The 22,781-nt window shown below is 39.7% G+C and overlaps 1 protein-coding gene across 5 annotated transcripts in view; it reads right to left on the bottom strand.

Moving 5' to 3' along the window:
- The window catches only part of STX8 (syntaxin 8), a 295,182-nt gene that overhangs the window by 213,443 nt on the left and 58,958 nt on the right, over positions 1-22,781 (bottom strand). For all 5 annotated transcript variants that reach the window (XM_037807925.1, XM_037807923.1, XM_037807921.1 and 2 more), the window contains one exon: positions 15,824-15,948. In XM_037807925.1, the coding sequence (XP_037663853.1) occupies positions 15,824-15,948 (125 nt within the window). The remainder of the gene's footprint in view (positions 1-15,823; positions 15,949-22,781) is intronic.

Raw genomic sequence — 22,781 nt, 5'->3', positions numbered from 1 at the left:
TTTTCAACATGAACAGGTTGGGGTGGTCACTGCCTAGATATCCCTGAAGTGATTAAACTAGAGGAAGGGGTAGCAACAGACAAGATGGAATCTAACAAAGGATTATGAATACTGAATCTCTATATAATTTTCTTCTTCTTTGTTGCAGGGGTATTAGAATAGCTAGAAGAAAAGAATTGAAATGGTGGAACTGCAATACACAGCACTCTTTGAAATTTCTTCTATAGCTACTTGGTATATTGTAATTTGAAACTTATCACCTTTTTGTATATACATTTCACAGTAAGGAAATAACTGAAACTATGGTACTATAACTCATAATACTTATGTTAATTTCCTATATAACTACTTGTAAAATCATACTTTGAAAGATATTACCTTTTTGCAAACACATTACATTTCACAATAAGGAAATAACATGAGACTGCAGAACTGTAACCTGTAACATTCTTTGAAATTTGCTAACTACTTGTTAAATTGCACTTGGAAAGTTATCACTTTTGTATATGTATGTTATATACTACAATAAAAAATACTATTTAAAAAAGCATACACAAATAAAAAAATTTCTTAATATTCCAATTTTAAAATGGGCAAAAGGCATAGACAGGATATTCTCAGAAGAATGAAAAATGGAAAAATAAACAAACAAAAGCACAGCAGTGCTCACTCTAGCATGGCCTGGATCTTGGCCCTGGGGCACGGGGCTCTCCTTTGGGGGCCCCAACTCAGCCCTAGAGTCAGGGATTGCTCCTTATACCCGCTGTTTCTATATTCCTTAGAGTTCTCTTTACTTCTTACTAGCTAAACCCTCATTACTCTAATCCCGTTATAGTGAACAGTCCTCTTTATTAAACTTTCCTGTTTAAATTTCTCACTCCTGATTGGACCCAGGCTGGTATGTTTATAACAGCGAAAATTTGGAAACTACCTAAAATGCCCAAACTTGGGGATTTGATTAAAAACTTGTATATCCATACAGTGGGAAAACACTATACAGCCATTAAAAATGAGGTTGTGGATGTGTATTTTGATGTGGAAAGAAGTTCATAATATGTTAATCAGTGGAAAAGCAGGATACAGAACTGAAAAATAAAACGGCACTTTGTGTTTTAAAAATGAAAATGCGAGGCGGGGCAAGATGGCAGACTGGTGAGCTGTATGTTTTAGTTACTCCTCCAGGAAAGTAGGTAGAAAGCCAGGAACTGCGTGGACTGGACACCACAGAGCAATCTGACTTTGGGCATACTTCATACAACACTCATGAAAACGTGGAACTGCTGAGATCAGCGAAATCTGTAAGTTTTTGCGGCCAGGGGACCCGCGCCCCTCCCTGCCAGGCTCAGTCCCGGGGGAGGAGGGGCTGTCAGCTCCGGGAAGGAGAAGGGAGAACTGCAGTGGCTGCTCTTATCGGAAACTCATTCTACTGATACAGACTCCAACCATAGATAGACTGAGACCAGACACCAGAGAATCTGAGAGCAGCCAGCCCAGCAGAGAGGAGACAGGCATAGAAAAAAAACAACACGAAAAACTCCAAAATAAAAGCGGAGGATTTTTGGAGTTCTGGTGAACATAGAAAGGGGAAGGGCCCTGAGGCGCATATGCAAATCCCGAAGAAAAGCTGATCTCTCTGCCCTGTGGACCTTTCCTTAATGGCCCTGGTTGCTTTGTCTCTTAGCATTTCAATAACCCATTAGATCTCCGAGGAGGGCCCGTTTTTTGTTTTTTGTTTTTTTTTTTAATCCTTTTTTCTTTTTCTAAAACAATTACTCTAAGAAGCCCAATACAGAAAGCTTCAAAGACTTACTATTTGGGCAGGTCAAGTCAAGAGCAGAACTAGGAAAGCTCTGAGACAAAACGCAATAATCCAGTGGCTGAGAAAATTCACTAAACACCACAACTTCCCAAGAAAAGGGGGGTGTCCGCCCACAGCCATCATCCTGGTGGACAGGAAACACTCCTGCCCATCGCCAGCCCCATACCCCAGAACTGCCCCAGACAACCCAGTGTGACGGAAGTGCTTCAAATAACAGGCACACACCACAAAACTGGGTGTGGACATTAGCCTTCCCTGCAACCTCAGCTGATAGTCCCAGAGTTGGGAAGGTAGAGCAGTGTAAATTAACAAAGCCCCATTCAGCCATCATTTCAGCAGACTGGGAGCCTCCCTACACAGCCCACCAGCCCAGAACTGCCCTGGGGGGACGGCACTCACCTGTGACATAGCACAGTCATCCCTCAACAGAGGACCCGGGGTGCACGGCCTGGAAGAGGGGCCCACTTGCAAGTCTCAGGAGCCATACGCCAATACCAAGGACTTGTGGGTCAGTGGCAGAGACAAACTGTGCCGGGACTGAACTGAAGGATTAGACTATTGCAGCAGCTTTAAAACTCTAGGATCACCAGGGAGATTTGATTGTTAGAGCCAACCCCCTCCCTGACTGCCCAGAAACACGCCCCATATACAGGGCAGGCAACACCAACTACACACGCAAGCTTGGTACACCAATTGGACCCCACAAGACTCACTCCCCCACTCACCAAAAAGGCTAAGCAGGGGAGAACTGGCTTGTGGAGAACAAGTGACTCGTGGACGCCACCTGCTGGTTAGTTAGAGAAAGTGTACTCCACGAAGCTGTAGATCTGATAAATTAGAGATAAGGACTTCAATTGGTCTACAAACCCTAAAAGAACCCTATCAAGTTCAGCAAATGCCACGAGGCCAAAAACAACAGAAAATTATAAACCATATGAAAAACCAGATGATATGGATAACCCAAGCCCAAGCACCCGAACCAAAAGACCAGAAGAGACACAGCACCTAGAGCAGCTACTCAAAGAACTAAAGATGAACAATGAGACCATAGTACGGGAGATAAAGGAAATCAAGAAGACCCTAGAAGAGCATAAAGAAGACATTGCAAGACTAAATAAAAAAATGGATGATCTTATGGAAATTAAAGAAACTGTTGACCAAATTAAAAAGATTCTGGACACTCACAGTACAAGACTAGAGGAAGCTGAACAAGGAATCAGTGACCTCGAAGATGACAGAATGGAAAATGAAAACATAAAAGAAAGAATGGGGAAAAAAATTGAAAAAATCGAAATGGACCTCAGGGATATGATAGATAATATGAAACGTCCAAATATAAGACTCATTGGTGTCCCAGAAGGGGAAGAAAAGGGTAAAGGTCTAGGAAGAGTATTCAAAGAAACTGTTGGGGAAAACTTCCCAAATCTTCTAAACAACATAAATACACAAATCATAAATGCTCAGCGAACCCCAAATAGAATAAATCCAAATAAACCCACTCCGAGACATATACTGATCACACTATCAAAGACAGAAGAGAAGGAGCAAGTTCTGAAAGCAGCAAGAGAAAAGCAATTCACCACATACAAAGGAAACAGCATAAGACTAAGTAGTGACTACTCAGCAGCCACCATGGAGGCAAGAAGGCAGTGGCACGATATATTTAAAATTCTGAGTGAGAAAAATTTCCAGCCAAGAATACTTTATCCAGCAAAGCTCTCCTTTAAATTTGAGGGAGAGCTTAAATTTTTCACAGACAAACAAATGCTGAGAGAATTTGCTAACAAGAGACCTGCCCTACTGGAGATACTAAAGGGAGCCCTACAGACAGAGAAACAAAGAAAGGACAGAGAGACTTGGAGAAAGGTTCAGTACTAAAGAGATTCGGTATGGGTACAATAAAGGATATTAATAGACAGAGGGGAAAAATTATGACAAACATAAACCAAAGGATAAGATGGCTGATTCAAGAAATGCCTTCACGGTTATAACGTTGAATGTAAATGGATTAAACTCCCCAATTAAAAGATATAGATTCGCAGAATGGATCAAAAAAAATGAACCATCAATATGTTGCATACAAGAGACTCATCTTAGACACAGGGACACAAAGAAACTGAAAGTGAAAGGATGGAAAAAAATATTTCATGCAAGCTACAGCCAAAAGAAAGCAGGTGTAGCAATATTAATCTCAGATAAAATAGACTTCAAAAGCAGGGATGTTTTGAGAGACAAAGAAGGCCACTACATACTAATAAAAGGGGCAATTCAGCAAGAAGAAATAACAATCGTAAATGTCTATGCACCCAACCAAGGTGCCACAAAATACATGAGAGAAACACTGGCAAAACTAAAGGAAGCAATTGATGTTTCCACAATAATTGTGGGAGACTTCAACACATCACTCTCTCCTATAGATAGATCAACCACACAGAAGACCAATAAGGAAATTGAAAACCTAAACAATCTGATAAATGAATTAGATTTAACAGACATATACAGGACATTACATCCCAAATCACCAGGATACACATACTTTTCTAGTGCTCATGGAACTTTCTCCAGAATAGATCATATGCTGGGACATAAAACAAGCCTCAATAAATTTAAAAAGATTGAAATTATTCAAAGCACATTCTCTGACCACAATGGAATACAATTAGAAGTCAATAACCATCAGAGACTTAGAAAATTCACAAATACCTGGAGGTTAAACAACACACTCCTAAACAATCAGTGGGTTAAAGAAGAAATAGCAAGAGAAATTGCTAAATATATAGAGACGAATGAAAATGAGAACACAACATACCAAAACCTATGGGATGCAGCAAAAGCAGTGCTAAGGGGGAAATTTATAGCACTAAACGCATATATTAAAAAGGAAGAAAGAGCCAAAATCAAAGAACTAACGGATCAACTGAAGAAGCTAGAAAATGAACAGCAAACCAATCCTAAACCAAGTACAAGAAAAGAAATAACAAGGATTAAAGCAGAAATAAATGACATAGAGAACAAAAAAACAATAGAGGATAAATATCACCAAAAGTTGGTTCTTTGAGAAGATCAACAAGATTGACAAGCCCCTAGCTAGACTGACAAAATCAAAAAGAGAGAAGACCCATATAAACAAAATAATTAATGAAAAAGGTGACATAACTCCAGATCCTGAAGAAATTAAAAAAATTATAAGAGGATACTATGAACAACTGTATGGCAACAAACTGGATAATGTAGAGGAAATGGACAATTTCCTGGAAACATATGAACAACCTAGACTGACCAGAGAAGAAATAGAAGACCTCAACCAACCCATCACAAGCAAAGAGATCCAATCAGTCATCAAAAATCTTCCCACAAATAAATGCCCAGGGCCAGATGGCTTCACAGGGGAATTCTACCAAACTTTCCAGAAAGAACTGACACCAATCTTACTCAAACTCTTTCAAAACACTGAAGAAAATGGAACACTACCTAACTCATTTTATGAAGCTAACATCAATCTAATACCAAAACCAGGCAAAGATGTTACAAAAAAGGAAAACTACCGGCCAATCTCCCTAATGAATATAGATGCAAAAATCCTCAACAAAATACTTGCAAATCGAATCCAAAGACACATTAAAAAAATCATACACCATGACCAAGTGGGGTTCATTCCAGGCATGCAAGGATGGTTCAACATAAGAAAATCAATCAATGTATTACAACACATTAACAAGTCAAAAGGGAAAAATCAATTGATCATCTCAATAGATGCTGAAAAAGCATTTGACAAAATCCAACATCCGTTTTTGATAAAAACACTTCAAAAGGTAGGAATTGAGGGAAACTTCCTCAACATGATAAAGAGCATATATGAAAAACCCACAGCCAGCATAGTACTCAATGGTGAGAGACTGAAAGCCTTCCCTCTAAGATCAGGAACAAGACAAGGATGCCCGCTGTCACCACTGTTATTCAACATTGTGCTGGAAGTGCTAGCCAGGGCAATCCGGCAAGACAAAGAAATAAAAGGCATCCAAATTGGAAAAGAAGAAGTAAAACTGTCATTGTTTGCAGATGATATGATCTTATATCTAGAAAACCCTGAGAAATCGACAATACAGCTACTAGAGCTAATAAACAAATTTAGCAAAGTAGCGGGATACAAGGTTAATGCACATAAGTCAGTAATGTTTCTATATGCTAGAAATGAACAAACTGAAGAGACACTCAGGAAAAAGATACCATTTTCAATAGCAACCAAAAAAATCAAGTACCTAGGAATAAACTTAACCAAAGATGTAAAAGACCTATACAAAGAAAACTACATAACTCTACTAAAAGAAATAGAAGGAGACCTTAAAAGATGGAAAAATATTCCATGTTCATGGATAGGAAGGCTAAATGTCATTAAGATGTCAATTCTACCCAAACTCATCTACAGATTCAATGCAATCCCAATCAAAATTCCAACAACCTACTTTGCAGACTTGGAAAAGCTAGTTATTAAATTTATTTGGAAAGGGAAGATGCCTCGAATTGCTAAAGACACTCTAGAAAAGAAAAACGAAGTGGGAGGACTTACACTCCCTGACTTTGAAGCTTATTATAAAGCCACAGTTGCCAAAACAGCATGGTACTGGCACAAAGATAGACATATAGATCAATGGAATCGAACTGAGAATTCGGAGATAGACCCTCAGATCTATGGCCGACTGATCTTTGATAAGGCCCCCAAAGTCACTGAACTGAGTCATAATGGTCTTTTCAACAAATGGGGCTGGGAGAGTTGGATATCCATATCCAAAAGAATGAAAGAGGACCCCTACCTCACCCCCTACACAAAAATTAACTCAAAATGGACCAAAGATCTCAATATAAAAGAAAGTACCATAAAACTCCTAGAAGATAATGTAGGAAAACATCTTCAAGACCTTGTATTAGGCGGCCACTTCCTAGACTTTACACCCAAAGCACAAGCAACAAAAGAGAAAATAGATAAATGGGAACTCCTCAAGCTTAGAAGTTTCTGCACCTCAAAGGAATTTCTCAAAAAGGTAAAGAGGCAGCCAACTCAATGGGAAAAAATTTTTGGAAACCATGTATCTGACAAAAGACTGATATCTTGCATATACAAAGAAATCCTACAACTCAATGACAATAGTACAGACAGCCCAATTATAAAATGGGCAAAAGATATGAAAAGACAGTTCTCTGAAGAGGAAATACAAATGGCCAAGAAACACATGAAAAAATCTTCAGCTTCACTAGCTATTAGAGAGATGCAAATTAAGACCACAATGAGATACCATCTAACACCGGTTAGAATGGCTGCCATTAAACAAACAGGAAACTACAAATGCTGGAGGGGATGTGGAGAAATTGGGACTCTTATTCACTGTTGGTGGGACTGTATAATGGTTCAGCCACTCTGGAAGTCAGTCTGGCAGTTCCTTAGAAAACTAGATATAGAGTTACCATTCGATCCAGCGATTGCACTTCTCGGTATATACCCGGAAGATCGGAAAGCAGTGACACGAACAGATATCTGCAAGCCAATGTTCATACAGCATTATTCACAATTGCCAAAAGATGGAAACAACCCAAATGTCCTTCAACAGATGAGTGGATAAATAAAATGTGGTATATACACACGATGGAATACTACGCGGCAGTAAGAAGGAACGATCTCGTGAAACATATGACAACATGGATGAACCCTGAGGACATAATGCTGAGCGAAATAAGCCAGGCACAAAAAGAGAAATATTATATGCTACCACTAATGTGAACTTTGAAAAATGTAAAACAAATGGCTTATAATGTAGAATGTAGGGGAACTAGCAATAGAGAGCAATTAAGGAAGGGGGAACAATAATCCAAGAAGAACAGATAAGCTATTTAACGTTCTGGGGATGCCCAGGAATGACTATGGTCTGTTAATTTCTGATGGATATAGTAGGAGCAAGTTCACAGAAATGTTGCTATATTAGGTAACTTTCTTGGGGTAAAGTAGGAACATGTTGGAAGTTAAGCAGTTATCTTAGGTTAGTTGTCTTTTTCTTACTCCCTTGTTATGGTCTCTTTGAAATGTTCTTTTATTGTATGTTTGTTTTCTTTTTAACTTTTTTTTCATACAGTTGATTTAAAAAAGAAGGGAAAGTTAAAAAAAAAAAAAAAAAAAAACAAGGAAAAAAAAAAAGATGTAGTGCCCCCTTGAGGAGCCTGTGGAGAATGCAGGGGTATTCGCCTACCCCACCTCCATGGTTGCTAACATGACCACAGACATAGGGGACTGGTGGTTTGATGGGTTCAGCCCTCTACCACAGGTTTTACCATTGGGAAGACGGTTGCTGCAAAGGAGAGGCTAGGCCTCCCTATGGTTGTGCCTAAGAGCCTCCTCCCGAATGCCTCTTTGTTGCTCAGATGTGGCCCTGTCTCTCTAGCTAAGCCAACTTGAAAGGTGAAATCACTGCCCTCCCCCCTGCGTGGGATCAGACACCCAGGGGAGTGAATCTCCCTGGCAACGTGGAATATGACTCCCGGGGAGGAATGTAGACCCGGCATCGTGGGACGGAGAACATCTTCTTGACCAAAAGGGGGATGTGAAAGGAAATGAAATAAGCTTCAGTGGCAGAGAGAATCCAAAAGGAGCCGAGAGGTCACTCTGGTGGGCACTCTTACGCACACTTTAGACAACCCTTTTTAGGTTCTAAAGAATTGAGGTAGCTGGTGGTGGATACCTGAAACTATCAAACTACAACCCAGAACCCATGAATCTCGAAGACAGTTGTATAAAAAGGTAGCTTATGAGGGGTGACAAGGGGATTGGGAAAGCCATAAGGACCACACTCCACTTTGTCTAGTTTATGGATGGATGAGTAGAAAAATAGGGGAAGGAAACAAACAGACAAAGGTACCCAGTTTTCTTTTTTACTTCAATTGCTCTTTTTCACTCTAATTATTATTCTTGTTATTCTTGTGTGTGTGCTAATGAAGGTGTCAGGGATTGATTTGGGAGATGAATGTACAACTATGTAATGGTACTGTGAACAATCGAAAGTACGATTTGTTTTGTATGACTGCGTGGTATATGAATATATCTCAATAAAATGAAGATTAAAAAAAAAAGGCAAAGATTGAAATGTTCTGGAATTAGATACTGGTGATGGTTGTACAACTTGTGACTATAATAAAAGCCACTTAACTGTAAAAAAAAAAAAAATGAAAATGCATTCCTTTTCTGGTTTCTGAAAAATTAAAGAGAAAATAACTCAAGAGTCTCCTTTCAAATTATACATATATCTATATATATTTATCTAGGCAGTCTCAGTGATCTCTGTGTAGGAACTTTTTTCCTTGGCTTTCAGGTGCACTGGGAGGAACACTCTGAGGCCAAGTTCAATGACTTTTTTACCCAAGCTACGTGCCAGACGAAGGTAACATTATGCCAGTTGCTGTCTCATTATTTACGGGGTCCTTTAAAAGACTGGGTCCTATAAAGGCACAGCTACGAAAGCAGAAATCACAGTCTTCTTAGCCAAGATCACATTTACATTCACTTATATTTTCTTCCTAGACATTTTATGGAATTAAACCATTACACTTAACTCTTTAATTCATCTGGAATTTATTTAAACTAATGGTGTGAGGTAAGGACCCCTTAGTGACATTTTTTTGACACTATGTACTTTTTTTAACCATACAAATAGCCTGCTGTCTGTAGGGATCATTCCAAGGGACCGTTTTATAGCAAAATCACTTTATAATGAGGTCCTTTTGTGTCATTGGTAACAACCACTTGGATGGCCTCCAAAGTAAATCTATCATCAACCTAGTTTCTGCTATAGGATAGCTGATGTTATAGTAAAACTCCAAATATGTCCAAAGAATAATCTATTTGTAGGACTGGGGGTCAAGTGTCAATGTGAATTAAAAGGTAAACCATTTAAAAAGAGGAAAGGAGATTCCTCTAGGGTTTTCAATTAGAAAAAGAGTCATTAATGTCCTGAAGTTGCTTTATCCAGTGGAGACACAGATTATGAATGAAAAATACCTAAATCACATACTTCTCTTTCAAATTTTACTCATTATCTGAATTATCTAAAGTTCATCTCTTTAATGCAAAATAGAAAGAGGCTAAAAATTCTTCTCTACTCAAATAATGTCTAGAAGACCTTAGCACATCCTCACCAGGTTTACATTTCTCTAATACATTTCCATTCCATAATCCAAAGACTCTGTTGTATAATCAAAAACTTGCTTGGTCTTTGTCCCCAGTTCTAGGGGACATGCCCTGTGACAGGAGTGTCTTTTTGTTCATGGTGGGCCCAGGATAGTCACAGGGTGAGGCCAGTCACACCTGCAGCCTTAGGGTGGTGGACTGACCACATCAGAAAGACCGACAATGTGGTCGGGGGTGGGGGCTTTGAGCCGTGTCACATCAGCGCATGTCAACCCACATCAGCCCAACTCCCCGACCTCTGGGAGGGGAGGAGGGCTGCAGATTGAATTCAACCACATGGGCATTGATTCTGTCAATCATGCCTATGTAGTGAGACCCTATAGAAACTAGGGACACCCGAAGCTTGAGAGAGCTTCCATGATTGAGAAAATGCATCCCTGTGCCGGGAGGGTGATACATTCTGATTCCAAGTCGAGAGGACACAGAAGTTTGCATTTGAGAGTCTCCCAGACCTTGCCCCCTGCATCTCTTCTTTTGGTTTCTTCTTATTTGTATTCTACTACAGTAAAACTAAATTGTAAGTATGGTGCTTCCAGTGAGTTCTGTTAGACATTTTAGCAAATTATCAAACCTGCAGGAGGTGGGGGGGACCCCCAAATTTGAGCCAATTGGTCAGATGTGCAGGTGGCCTGGGCCCCCAAATTCGCGATTGATGTCTGAAGAACGATTGTGTAGAGGAGTGTCCTGACCTACGGGGTCTGGTCTAAGTCCAGGTAGAGGCAGAATCAAATTGTTACTCCAGTATTTGCAGTTGTGTCAGAAGCTATTGTAATTTGCTGATTGAACTTGGACAACCCCTTACAGACACAAAAGGTCCAGATAACCAAAATACTGAGTACATGATGATAATCATATTGATAACTTGAGCTCTCCAACTCCTAAAGCAGCATTTCTAAGGGAAGGGGGCAGAGCCATCTTTGAGAAGCTCTAATGTAAAACACCTGACGGAAAAGAGCAAGAGATGTTCCTCGGACATGTCAGGGAAGAAGTTAAATTCAGACAGAATCACTGTCCCGAGATGTTGTTCTATATAGCCAAAAAAAAAAAAAAAAAAAACAAAAACTAAATTATGTTTCATCCAGTTTTTGATGTAGGTATAAAATTTTTGTACTCTAATTCTAATTGGTAACCTATGAATGGTAATGTTTAACTATCTGGCAAATTAAAAGGGGAACAATCGATTCTCCAAACAGTCTGGATAAATAGGGTTTTACTTTGTAATCAGTGATCTTTGCAAATATGTTGACTGCTAAAATATGTTCTTGGAGAACAGGAACATTATCTTCTAATATTTAATTTCTCCACAATACCTACTTAAAGGTTTATCTACCCAAGAAACGGTCAATAAGTATTATTTACTTACTGGACACCAAAGTGGGAAAAAACACCGCCTGGACATTTCTGATCCTAAGAAATCTTTATTATAAAAACAAAGGCAACCAAAGGGAGGTGACCAGAAAGATTAAACCTGGTTCATGGTACATGAAAATTAGCTTCCAATACATCTCTATAAACTCAACTTTTCTTGACTTCAGATTAAGTGAGAGGCAAAGTATAACACTGAATAGCCTGCCTGCTAAAAAACCAATTGACCCACAATTGTAAGTTCTTCTCTTACCTATATTTTACACAATGATGCCTTTTTAGAAGTATGCTCTAAATAACATATTTCCAAACAATATTTTGACTGACTCTGAGGGGACTATATTTGAAAGCTTTAAGCAAATACATTTTAGTATCAGTGGGAAACCTATGATACATGAGCAAGAGGTAGAAACCTAAAACTACTGTAGGCATGAAATATCTTTACGAAAAGCAAGATTGCTGTTATCTAACTGAGGTTTCATCAAAGATGGATCTGAACTGCACCTTTCAAATACTATACTAGATAATCATGTAGCTGGACCACCAGAAGGGGGAGTTGAAAATAGTTACCATTCAAAATTGAGCCGAGATTCTCATTCAACAATTACATTTTGTTTAATACAGTTTAAAATACTTTACCCTGAATGTCCAGATTAACAGTTTTGACAGAAATTGGGTATTTTTAACTCCTATAAGAACACAATCATCAAAATAAAATGCTGCTATGTGCAAAATTAAACACAATACAAACCCAGCGAAACTTTGACATCATGATGATAGCTCATTACTATAATCTGCACTGCCCCATCACATAACCCAAGTCACCAAGCTTCAAGCAGGTAATCTGCAAGAGGCCACACTCTACAACCATTCTCCAATGTTGTAAGCATGTGACTTAAAAAACGGATGATCACCGTGACAGGTAGAATAATGACGACCCGCCCACCCAAGATGTCCACATCCTAATCCCACAACTTGTGAAAAAGTTAGCTCGCCTGGTAAAAGGAGACTCTGCAGATGTGGTTAAGATTAGGGACCTTGAGATGGGGCAATTACCCTGGATTATGCGGTGGGACCACTGTAATCGAGAACTTAGAAGCAGAACCCTTTCCTGGCTGCGGTCAGTGGGCGAGACGTGACGAGGGTGAAAGGGGCAGAGGGGCAGAACACTGCTGGCATTGAATGGAGAAAGTGGCCAAGGAATTGGGGCAGCCTCGAGAAGCTGGAAAAGGCGAGGAAGCAGATTCCAAAAGGGAGCAGAGCCTTGCCAACACCTCGATCTTAGCCCAGAGAGACCCGCGTTGGACTTCCAATCTACAGAACCAGGAGATGACAACTTGATGTTGTTTTAAGCCACTAGATTTGTAGTAATTTGTTACAGCAACTATAGAAAACTAGTACAACCATAAATTCCTTTGGAACAATTAGATGTTTGGATACTTCCTATATTTAGACATAAAGATAAACCATCTTCTAATTTAAAGTCATATAATTGTGGGCGGCCTATTTAGTAACTGTAGATTAAAAGTAAAGTGACAGGCCAAGCTAGCTCCCTAAGACAACCAAGATACTGGCTGCTGTTCTTCCCCAGAACCTTTGAACAACCAGCAAACAGCGGCAGAGCCATCTTCCACAAAACTCCAACCACTGTGTCACGTGAATCAGAACCGCATTTCTTTTTATGGCTGTATTCAGCCATGCATTCCATTGTATGTAAATACCACTTTTTGTTTATCCATTTACATGGATGAACCTTTGGGACATCATGTTGAGTGAAATAAGCCAGACACAAAAGGACAAATCCTGTATGATTTCCCTGATATGAAATAATGAGAATATGCAAATTCATAGTCAGAAACTAGAATGCAGGTTACCAGGGGCCAGGGTAGGGGTAGGGAATGGGGAGTTAATGTTTAATTGGTACAGAGTTTCTGTTTGGGGTGATGGGAAAGTTTTGGTCATGGGTGGTGATGATGGGAGCACAACATTATGAATGTACACAACAGTAATGAATTATATATTTGAATGTGGTTAAAAAGGGAAATTTTAGGTTGTATGTATGTTACTGGAATAAAATTTAAAAACAAAAAACATAGGACTGTATAACACAAACTGTGAATTCTAATATAAATGATGGTCTATAGTTAATAGAACTATTATAAAAATGTTCTTTTATGAGCTGTAACAAATTACCTCACCAATGCAAGGTATTAATACAGGGTGGTATATGGGAAGTCTGTATTTTATGCAGAATTTTTCTTTAAACCCACAAATTCTCTAAAAAACAAACAAACAAAAACAACATAGGAGTGTACAGTGTAGACAACCCAAACACAAATCCTTATGTAAACTATGGATTATAGCTATTAGTAAAAGTATAATCATATTCTTTCATCAATTATAACAAAGTTACCACACTAACGCAAAATGTCAATAATAGGGAAAACTGCATGTATAAGGGAGGCATATGGGAACTCTATATTTTCTGTATGATTTTTCTGTAAACCTACAACTTCTCAATTTTAAAAAAAAACCACACACACAAAATCAAGGGTACAGTCATCATGACGTATTCTTGCCAAAAATAATAAACACAATTCTCATTCTGATCAAGCCACTAAATCTAACTATCAATTTACAGAAAATATCTAGGACAGAAAAACATGTTCAAGAACACATGGGGATAACAAACAGCAAAACCTAGAGAGTGGGAATCTACAGGAAAACAACCCAGTTTCTTCAACCAAGAAAAAAAAAAAGACTAGGAAAAGGAACATATATAATCAAGAGACTTAAGGGATATATCAACTAGTTGCAATATATGGTCTATATTCAGATCCTGAATCAAACAATCTAAAAGAAAAAATCATGAGACAATCAGGGAATTTTGAACACTAACTCCATATATGATTAAAGATTTATTTTAATTTTTTAGATGTGATATGGTAGTGTGATTATATCCTTAAAAACACTCATCTTTTATAAATGTATTTTATAGACATATTCTGAATATTCACCAATGAAATTTATATAATGCTTGGGATTTGCTTCAAAATAATCTAGGGATGAGTAAGTGGGTATAGACGCAGATGAAACAAGAGTCCATGAGTTAATAATTGCTGAAGTTGGATGACGGGTACAGTGGGGTAATTAAATTATTCTCTCTACATTTATATATTTGAAATTTTCAATAAAAACTTAACATAAAATTGGAGTATAGACTGTAAGCCTTATATTCATATTAAATTTCTTGAACTCAAAAAATGCACTTAAGGGGGTTATGTAACTGAATACCCCATTCTCAGAAAAAGTCCGTGGAAGTGTTCAAGGAACATAATATATCCAACCTATTCTCAGACGTTTAGAAAATACATTAAAAAGATAGACGGAAGGATGGATAGATAGACAGAATGATGTGGCAAATATGGCAAAACATTAAAAGTTGGTGGGTCTGAGTATGTGGGTGGGGTTGTGTTGGAATTCTCTGCATGGGGTTGGTATTATTTTTGCAACTGTCCTGTAGTTTGAAATGATTTCAAAACAAAAATTTTTTAAAATTGTCAACATTTTATCAGTAGGATACCAATGTGAGTCATGATTATGTTCATTAATTTTAGTGATAGTTTCACGGGTGTATACATATATCAAAACTTACCAAATCATGCACTTAAAATATATGCAATTTATGGCATGTCAACTATACCTCAATAAAACTGTTTAAAAAAAGAATTAGAAAAACTAATACTGCTGTACATGCTAACATGAAAAACTGTCCGTGAGACATTAAATTTTTAAAAAATCTTCTGTGGAATGACTGGTTATCTTGTGAACCCATTACATAAAATGTGTTTATACTATGTAAATGTACATGCATAGAATAAAAAGTCTGGGAAACTACATCTTCACCCCTTTGCAGTTTGAAAATGGGGAAGCTTTTCATTTAATATATATCTCTATATTGTTTGAACTTTGTATATAACAATCATCATTTCTTCTGAAACTTAAAAAAAATAGAAAAAAGTAAAAAATAATCAGCAGGCTCAGCAGGTATTAGACAAGATGAATTTGAAGGTCAAAGCCAAATTGACTTCTTTTATGTAAGAAAAAGATGGAGTGTTATGATCAGAGAATAGGTCCTGATTGCAAAGAAAAGGAAGGGGCACATGCACGGGATTTGCTTGGGCTCTCTCTGCTCTCCCGACTTGGGAATCATTGCTGTGAGAGCCACTGCAGTGGCCGGCCGTGGCTGTCTGTCTATTCCTCAGGCCTGCTGGGGCACAGAAAATGTCATGAGCTGTGGCTCTGAAAGACCAACGGTGCTCACCCCACTATTCATGGAGGGTAAGGATCATGCAAGGCTCATGGAGAAATGTGGCAAGGCCTCTACACATGCGCCTCGGGGTGCTCAGTACCTTGGATGATTCTCTGTTGCTGCTGCTGGATTTCATGGAAACCCAGGCCTCTGGTCTCCTCCGACTCCTCCAAGAGCCAGGGGTTGGGTGCTCCTCGCTTGGCCCCTCCAGTCATCAGGCTGGACCTGAGAACGGTATTCAATGTGTTACACATCTTGAGAAGCCAGAGCTCGGCTGCAAACTACTCCCGCCAGTGTGCAGATGGCCAGCCTTGCACAGTTTGAAATTCAATTTGACCACAATTTATTGCATCCTTAGTTTAGGCCAGGAACTGTGTTTGGTGCTAGAAGAGCTACAAGGACAAATAAGGTACAAGGCTGGCCCACCCAGAAAATCAGAACCTGCTAAGGAGCCCAAGGTGGCACGCAATCCTCTTACTAACCCTCACAGACATGCTTGAGTCCATAATTATGGAAGACTGGGTTCTTACATTCCCAAAACACAAGGATGAGTGGATGTGGCCTTTTTATTAGGATGCAGTTTGTCTCACCAGCCATGTGACACCAAAGACAGCAGTATTCTCTCTCAAGCAGACGCAACGTTCCAAGTACAGATCACAGCACAAAATAAATGACCATATAATTTTATGTTTTGCATTAAAGGCTATTTGGTTGTTCTCAGGCAGAAATACACGTAGGGTTTCAAATCCAACTTTATTATGCATTTAATGTAGCATTCGTAACACAATAGACAAACTCTGAATTACTCCCCGGTGACTTACCTGGCCTCCATACATGACGCGTTGGTCTCCTCATTACCTAAGCAACAGGAAGCACACCTTTCCGGTCTCAGTCCCCAGATGGTCCTAGGATTCTTGCACACCTTGTCCCCACATGTCCATGTTCTATTCGAGCTGCCAAGACCATCTTGTCCATGAAACCATCTCTGACCATGTCAACCCACATACTAATAATCATTCACCTAGCGATCTCATAGTGTTCATAAAAACTGATGATGATGATGATGATGATGATGATGATGATGATGGAGATGGAGACACAGCAGTGGTAGTAGCAACAACAGTTTGCACGTGTTAAGCATGTGCTATGTGCAGGCACAGCTCTAGGCCACTGACATGCATTCACTCATCTTCACTGCTTTTAATTCTAGTCCTTCTGACCTCTCTTACTGTATAGAAATAACTGCCTCCCTATTGTTTAACCTTTTGTATAGTTATGCCTCATGTCTACTAGGCAGAAGGCAGGAACTGAAAATTACCCTTCCTGGGCCACACACTGCTCCCTAACACGGACTGAATAGCAAGGAGCTCAAGCTGTGATCCTGGTTCTGCCATCTACCAGCAAGATACAAACAGTGGTATCTGCCTCAGAGGGTGGCTGTGAAGATCAAACAAAATCATCCATCGATTCAAAAGCATTTACTGAGCAACTACCATGTAGTAGGCATTGTTCTCATCCATGGGGATAAAGAAAAAACAGAATAGAGACAAATTCAACAAAAATCTCTGCCCTTATTTGCAAAGTCCCCTTGAGGGACTGGGGGAAAATGTGGAAATATTAAACTTCCTCACCTGAGGAATCCCTGATACTCCCACAAGCATTATGGAATCACAATTTTATAAGCCAAGCCCACAATCTTGGGGCTTTCCCTTATGAAACTTATTCCTGCAAAGGAAAAGCTAAACCTACTAATAATTATGCCTGAGAGTCACCCCCAGAGAACCTCTTTTGTTGCTCAGATGTGGCCTCTCTCTCTAAGCCAACTCTGCAGGTAAACTCACTGCCCTCCCCTATGTGGAACATGACCCCCAGGGGTGCAAGTCTCCCTGGCAACAAGGAACAGACTCCCAGGGATGAGCCTGGTCCTGGTATCATGGAACTGAGAAAACCTTCTTGACTGAAAGGGGGAAAAGAAATGAAAGAAAATAAAGCTTCAGTTGGCTGAGAGATCTCAAATAGAGACGAGAGGTCATTCTGGAGGTTATTCTTACGTATTATATACATATTCCTTTTTAGTGTCTAGTGTATTAGAATAACTAGAAGAAAATACCTGAATCTGTTAAATGGTAATAAAGTAGACTTGATTCATGATGATAATTGTATAACTACATAGCTTTTATCATGGGACCATGTGATTGTGAAAACCTGGTGACTGACACTTCCTTTAACCAGTATATGGACAGATGAGTAATAAAATAATGACAAAAAAAATACATAAATGGGGGGGTTAAGGGGTATGGGATGGTTTGGGTGTTCTTTTTTATTTCTTTTTTTATTTTTAATATATTTTTTTCTTTATTTTGGAGTAAGGAATGTTTGAAAATTGATTGTGGTGATGAATGCACAACTATATGATGACACTGTGAGATACTGATTGCATACTTTGGATGGATTATATGGTATGTGAGTATATCTCGATAAAGTTGCATTAAAAAATGCATATTAAAGAAAAAGCAGCAACAAAACGTCTGCCCTGATACAAAGAATAGCCATGTGGGATTTTGTGTACGTTCATTACCAAAGCAGATGCTAAAAAACAGCACAGTGGGTCAGAGGGATGCAAGAGCCACCTCTAAAGTACATCAGTGACAAGCTTTGAGCATCCATTTAAATTAGTATATTGCATCTGAGTTGACATTTCTCCTCTACAGTTAATGCTGGAATGTTCCAGTGGTAGCTTTGTCATACTGATAATACACATTGTAAAATTAGCCTTCAAGGGGAAAAAAAAATAAAACAATGCAAGAATCTTGTTAAGTAATCTCAAAAAATGGCAAATTAGAACTAGAGCCCTTAATTATATATTTTAAAAAAATACCAATTAGAGAATAACAATGACAACATGGACACAATTTAATATTAATATCAAACACAGACTGATGGCCAGACATATAGGAACGATTTTTCCAGGGCTGAATTCAGAGTCATGGAAGTCCTAGGTACTGAAAAAATTATTTTGGCCCCAACTCCATATAATTCAATATAAAAGCAATGCTAAACTGTTACGCACAAAATACATCTATGTCAGTATAAGAACAATCTCTTATCCTCTTCTTTCTGCTTTATCAGATTTCTAATTTTGGGAAGTTCTTCAAGGCTGAATTTATTCTCCTTCTCTCTTCTGTGTTGTGCGGGTGTGTGTGTGTACGTGTGCATGCATGTATGTGTGTTGTTTCTGCTTTGCCAATGCCCCAAATATTCTGGGAAATCGGCACTGGTTATGCCTCTGCTAATAAGAGGTCAGATCATCAGTTACACTGAATGAAGGCAACCTGATTTTCTTCTCATGAGGTTTTATGCTCAACTTTACATTTGGAATGAAACCTAATATTACTCAGTATTATTCAAGGTACAAAAGAAAATAAATAATTTAGGACATAATTCTTGCTTTCAAGGAGTTTATGAGCAAATTGAAAACAAACAAAAAAAAGACACATACACATGGAGCAATTACTAAAACAAGAGTGGGCAATTCAAATGACCTCCTCACCCTGGTTTTCTCTCCCATAAAACAAGGCAACTAAGTAGGTCAATGGTTTTCAACCTTCTCTGGCCCAACAGTCGAGGAATCAGACACACATTCCTGGGGTGGGGTGTGAGTTAGGAAGATTCTCCATCTTGGGGTGGTGGGGGTGGTGGTGGTGGTAGCATGTATTCTTTTTAATCCTACAGAGATTATTTCCTATCTTTAGAAATCACTGAACAAGATGATCTTTAAGATCTTTACAGCTTTAATTAAAACTTTCTCATTAAGTACCAAATTGTATAAAAATCAGAGGAAAAAAGATCAATTTCCCCATAAAACCTGTTCCCTTCTCCCCAAGTCTTCCCAATTTCGGCTTAAATCCATCACTGACCTATTGGCTCAGGCCAAAAACTTTAGGATCATCTTCAACTCCTCTCTTTCTCTCACGCCCCACAACACCCAGTCCATTTGCAGATCCTGAGGCTGTTACCTTCAATCTGTACCGTTTCTCTTCTATTCCACTGCTACCGCCCCAGCGCCCCAGCCTCCCTGCTTCTGCTCCTGCCCTCTGCAGCCCACTCCCCACACAACTGCCTGAGTGATCACTGTAAAAACAAATCTGGTCCCATAGGCAACTCCACAGACACAGAGAGCAGGTTCAGGGTTGCCAGGGGCTGTGGGCAGCAGGAATGGGAAGGGACTGCTGATGGGTACCGGCTTCCTCCTGGGGTGATGAGAATCTTCTGGAACGAGATGACGGTGATGATTTCAAAACACTGTGAATGTACTCAACGCCACTGAGCGTACACTGTAAAATGGTAAATTTTATGCGCATGTACACTTTACCACGTTCATTAATTAGTTGATTAATTAATTTAATCTGGTCCTGTCCTTTCTTTGCTCAAACCTCCCCACAGCTCCCCATCCCTTAGCATGAAGGACAACATCCTTACTGTAAACTACGAGGCCCACTGGCCTCCTTGAAGTCTCTAGAACACACTGAACACATTCCCATCTCACCGCTGCATCTGCTTTCCTCTCTGGCTGAGGCACCCCTCCCCCAGATGGCCAGGTGGCTTTGTTCCATTACTTTATTCAATTTCTGCTCATATGTCAGCTCCTCAAGAGGTATTCCCGGCTACTGTACAAAAAATAAAACCCTTCCCTGTAATTCCTAAGCCCACTTTATGTATCGTCATAGCACTTAAAACTATTGGACACTGTATAGTTGTTTATTTTCTGTCTCCTACACTAGAATATAAACTCCACCACGGTAGGGACTTCATCTTATTCATCACTATATGCTCAATGCCTGGTATAATAGGCACTGAAAAAAAGTGTTGAACAAATTAACTTATTCAGCCAAACTCATAAATGAACAAAATCAATAGGAAAATTATATCATACATTGGGACCCGGTTATGTAATTTCCAAGGCATTTCACAAATGTTAACTTATTTGAATCCTTACACAGGCCTGTGTGTGAGTCAGGGCAGATATTATTGACAAGAAAACCAAGGCAAAGAGGCACCGAGTGCCTTTCTCAAGGTCACATACTTAGAGGCAGAGTTCAGGGTTCAACCCACATCAACTGACTGATCCTTCACCCAAGGCACTTTCTTTCTACCATCTCAATGAAGGCTTCCTAAAGGTAAGGAGACCCAAGGCAGCCTTAAAGAATGGGTAAGGTTTGGCCACGTGAGGGTGGGATGGAAAAGCATTCCAAGAAAGTGGAAACACATGCACCTTGTCTCCAGGGCAGAGGGTGAGCCCCGTGAATAGGAACAGAGTGGACCAGATTATGGGCACCTGGATCCAGCAGCAGATTTCACTGGAAGGCAGGTAGCCATGGTGAGCCTCCATCTGTTCTCCTAACCCCTTTCATCTTCACACTCTCCCAGACCCTTCCAGTTTTAGCTTTCTACCAGTATCTTCCCTATCCTAAAAATCCTTCACTCAAGCAACTACCTTCTGTTATTCACAGCCAAATTTCCTTAAAGAATCAACTCTGCTCACCAGCTCTACTTCCTGATGCCCCTCACTCAGTCCCATTCATTCTATAGCTTACCTCAATCCTGCCTTTGCTCTGTCACTTAACTGAGCCTGCTCTCGCCCAACTCATCCTTGACCATAGCACCCCATGACTGCTAAAAACCCCTCCCAGTTTTCACCCTGCCCCTCTTCTAGGACTTGATGTCCTTATGATGAAAACCTCTCCTGCCTTGGCTTCTCTCTCCTACTGACAGCTCCTTCTCTGTCACTTACAGGTTCCTCTTCTGCCACCTGCCCCTTCAATGTTGGCGTCCACAGGGATGATGCTTAGAATATCTCTTCTCACTATTTTGTCTCTCTTGAGTCATTTTATCTGTTCCAGCGGTTTCAGGCTATAAGAACAGACGCCAGCAGTGCGTAAACATTTTTTATGCCCCAACACTAACGAGAGATAGAGTACATTCCTATGAGTCATAACGGTGGTGAAATCTAGACTAAGATCATGAGGGGGCTGGCTCCTCTAGCAGGGAAAATATAAGAATCTGGGGGTGATGGAAGGAATAGTACATATATAGTCGAAAATAAATACCCCTATGGGGAAAAAATGTACCTATTGCAAACTATGGGCTATAGTTAACATAATATGTTAATACTCTTTCATCAACAGTAACAAATGTACCACACCAATACTACCGGTCAATAATGGGGGTGGGGGTGGGGATAAGGGGTATGGGAGGACTTGGGTTTTCTTTTTTCCTTTTATTTCTTTTCTGAAGTAATGAAAATGTTTTAAATTTGATCACAGGGATGGATGAACAACTACTGATGACACCATGAGCCAGTGATTGTATACTTGGGATGGTTTGTATGATATGTGAATATATCTCAATATAATTGCATTATAGATAAGTAAATAAATACTCCACACATAAAAGTTCAGTTGAGGTGGGGCTTCCCACCCCTCATCCTGAATGTTAAACCACCACGGTGAATACTTCCAAGTGAAGCTCTCTCTACTTGTGATATTTTTCAACAAGCTCTATCTCTGCATTGACAGCTTTTCATTAGGAATCTCCAACTGGGTATTCCGCACCAAACTCCACAGATCCAAAATCAAGTTCACTACATCCACCCCTTCAGCGTTTCCTCTCCCACACTCGCTATTTCAGTTAACGGTATCACTATATCCCCAAGTCACCCAAGCCATCTCTTCCGTCCTCTCTCCCACACCTCATCAATTACCAAGGTCTCAAATCCATTGATGTCGCCTGGGCTTAGAACCTCATCATCTCCCCTGCAGAACACAGCCACAGCCTCCCGACCGGTCCCCTTGTTCCCACGTCACCCTCATTCAAATCATCTCGGATTTGCTGCCAGAATTCTCTCACCAGGTCATTTCCCTATTTTAAAACTTTCACGACTCCCTAGAAGCTACAGATCAAGTTGAAGCTTTACAATATGGCCCCGGTGTGTCTCAGCAGCCACATCTGCCAACATCCCACCCTTCCATGCCCTACTCTCTCTTCAGCCCCACAGACTG

The sequence above is a fragment of the Choloepus didactylus genome, chromosome 18, assembly GCF_015220235.1.
Source record: "Choloepus didactylus isolate mChoDid1 chromosome 18, mChoDid1.pri, whole genome shotgun sequence".
NCBI lineage: Eukaryota > Metazoa > Chordata > Mammalia > Pilosa > Megalonychidae > Choloepus > Choloepus didactylus.
This window is presented reverse-complemented; position numbering and strand designations above follow the sequence as displayed.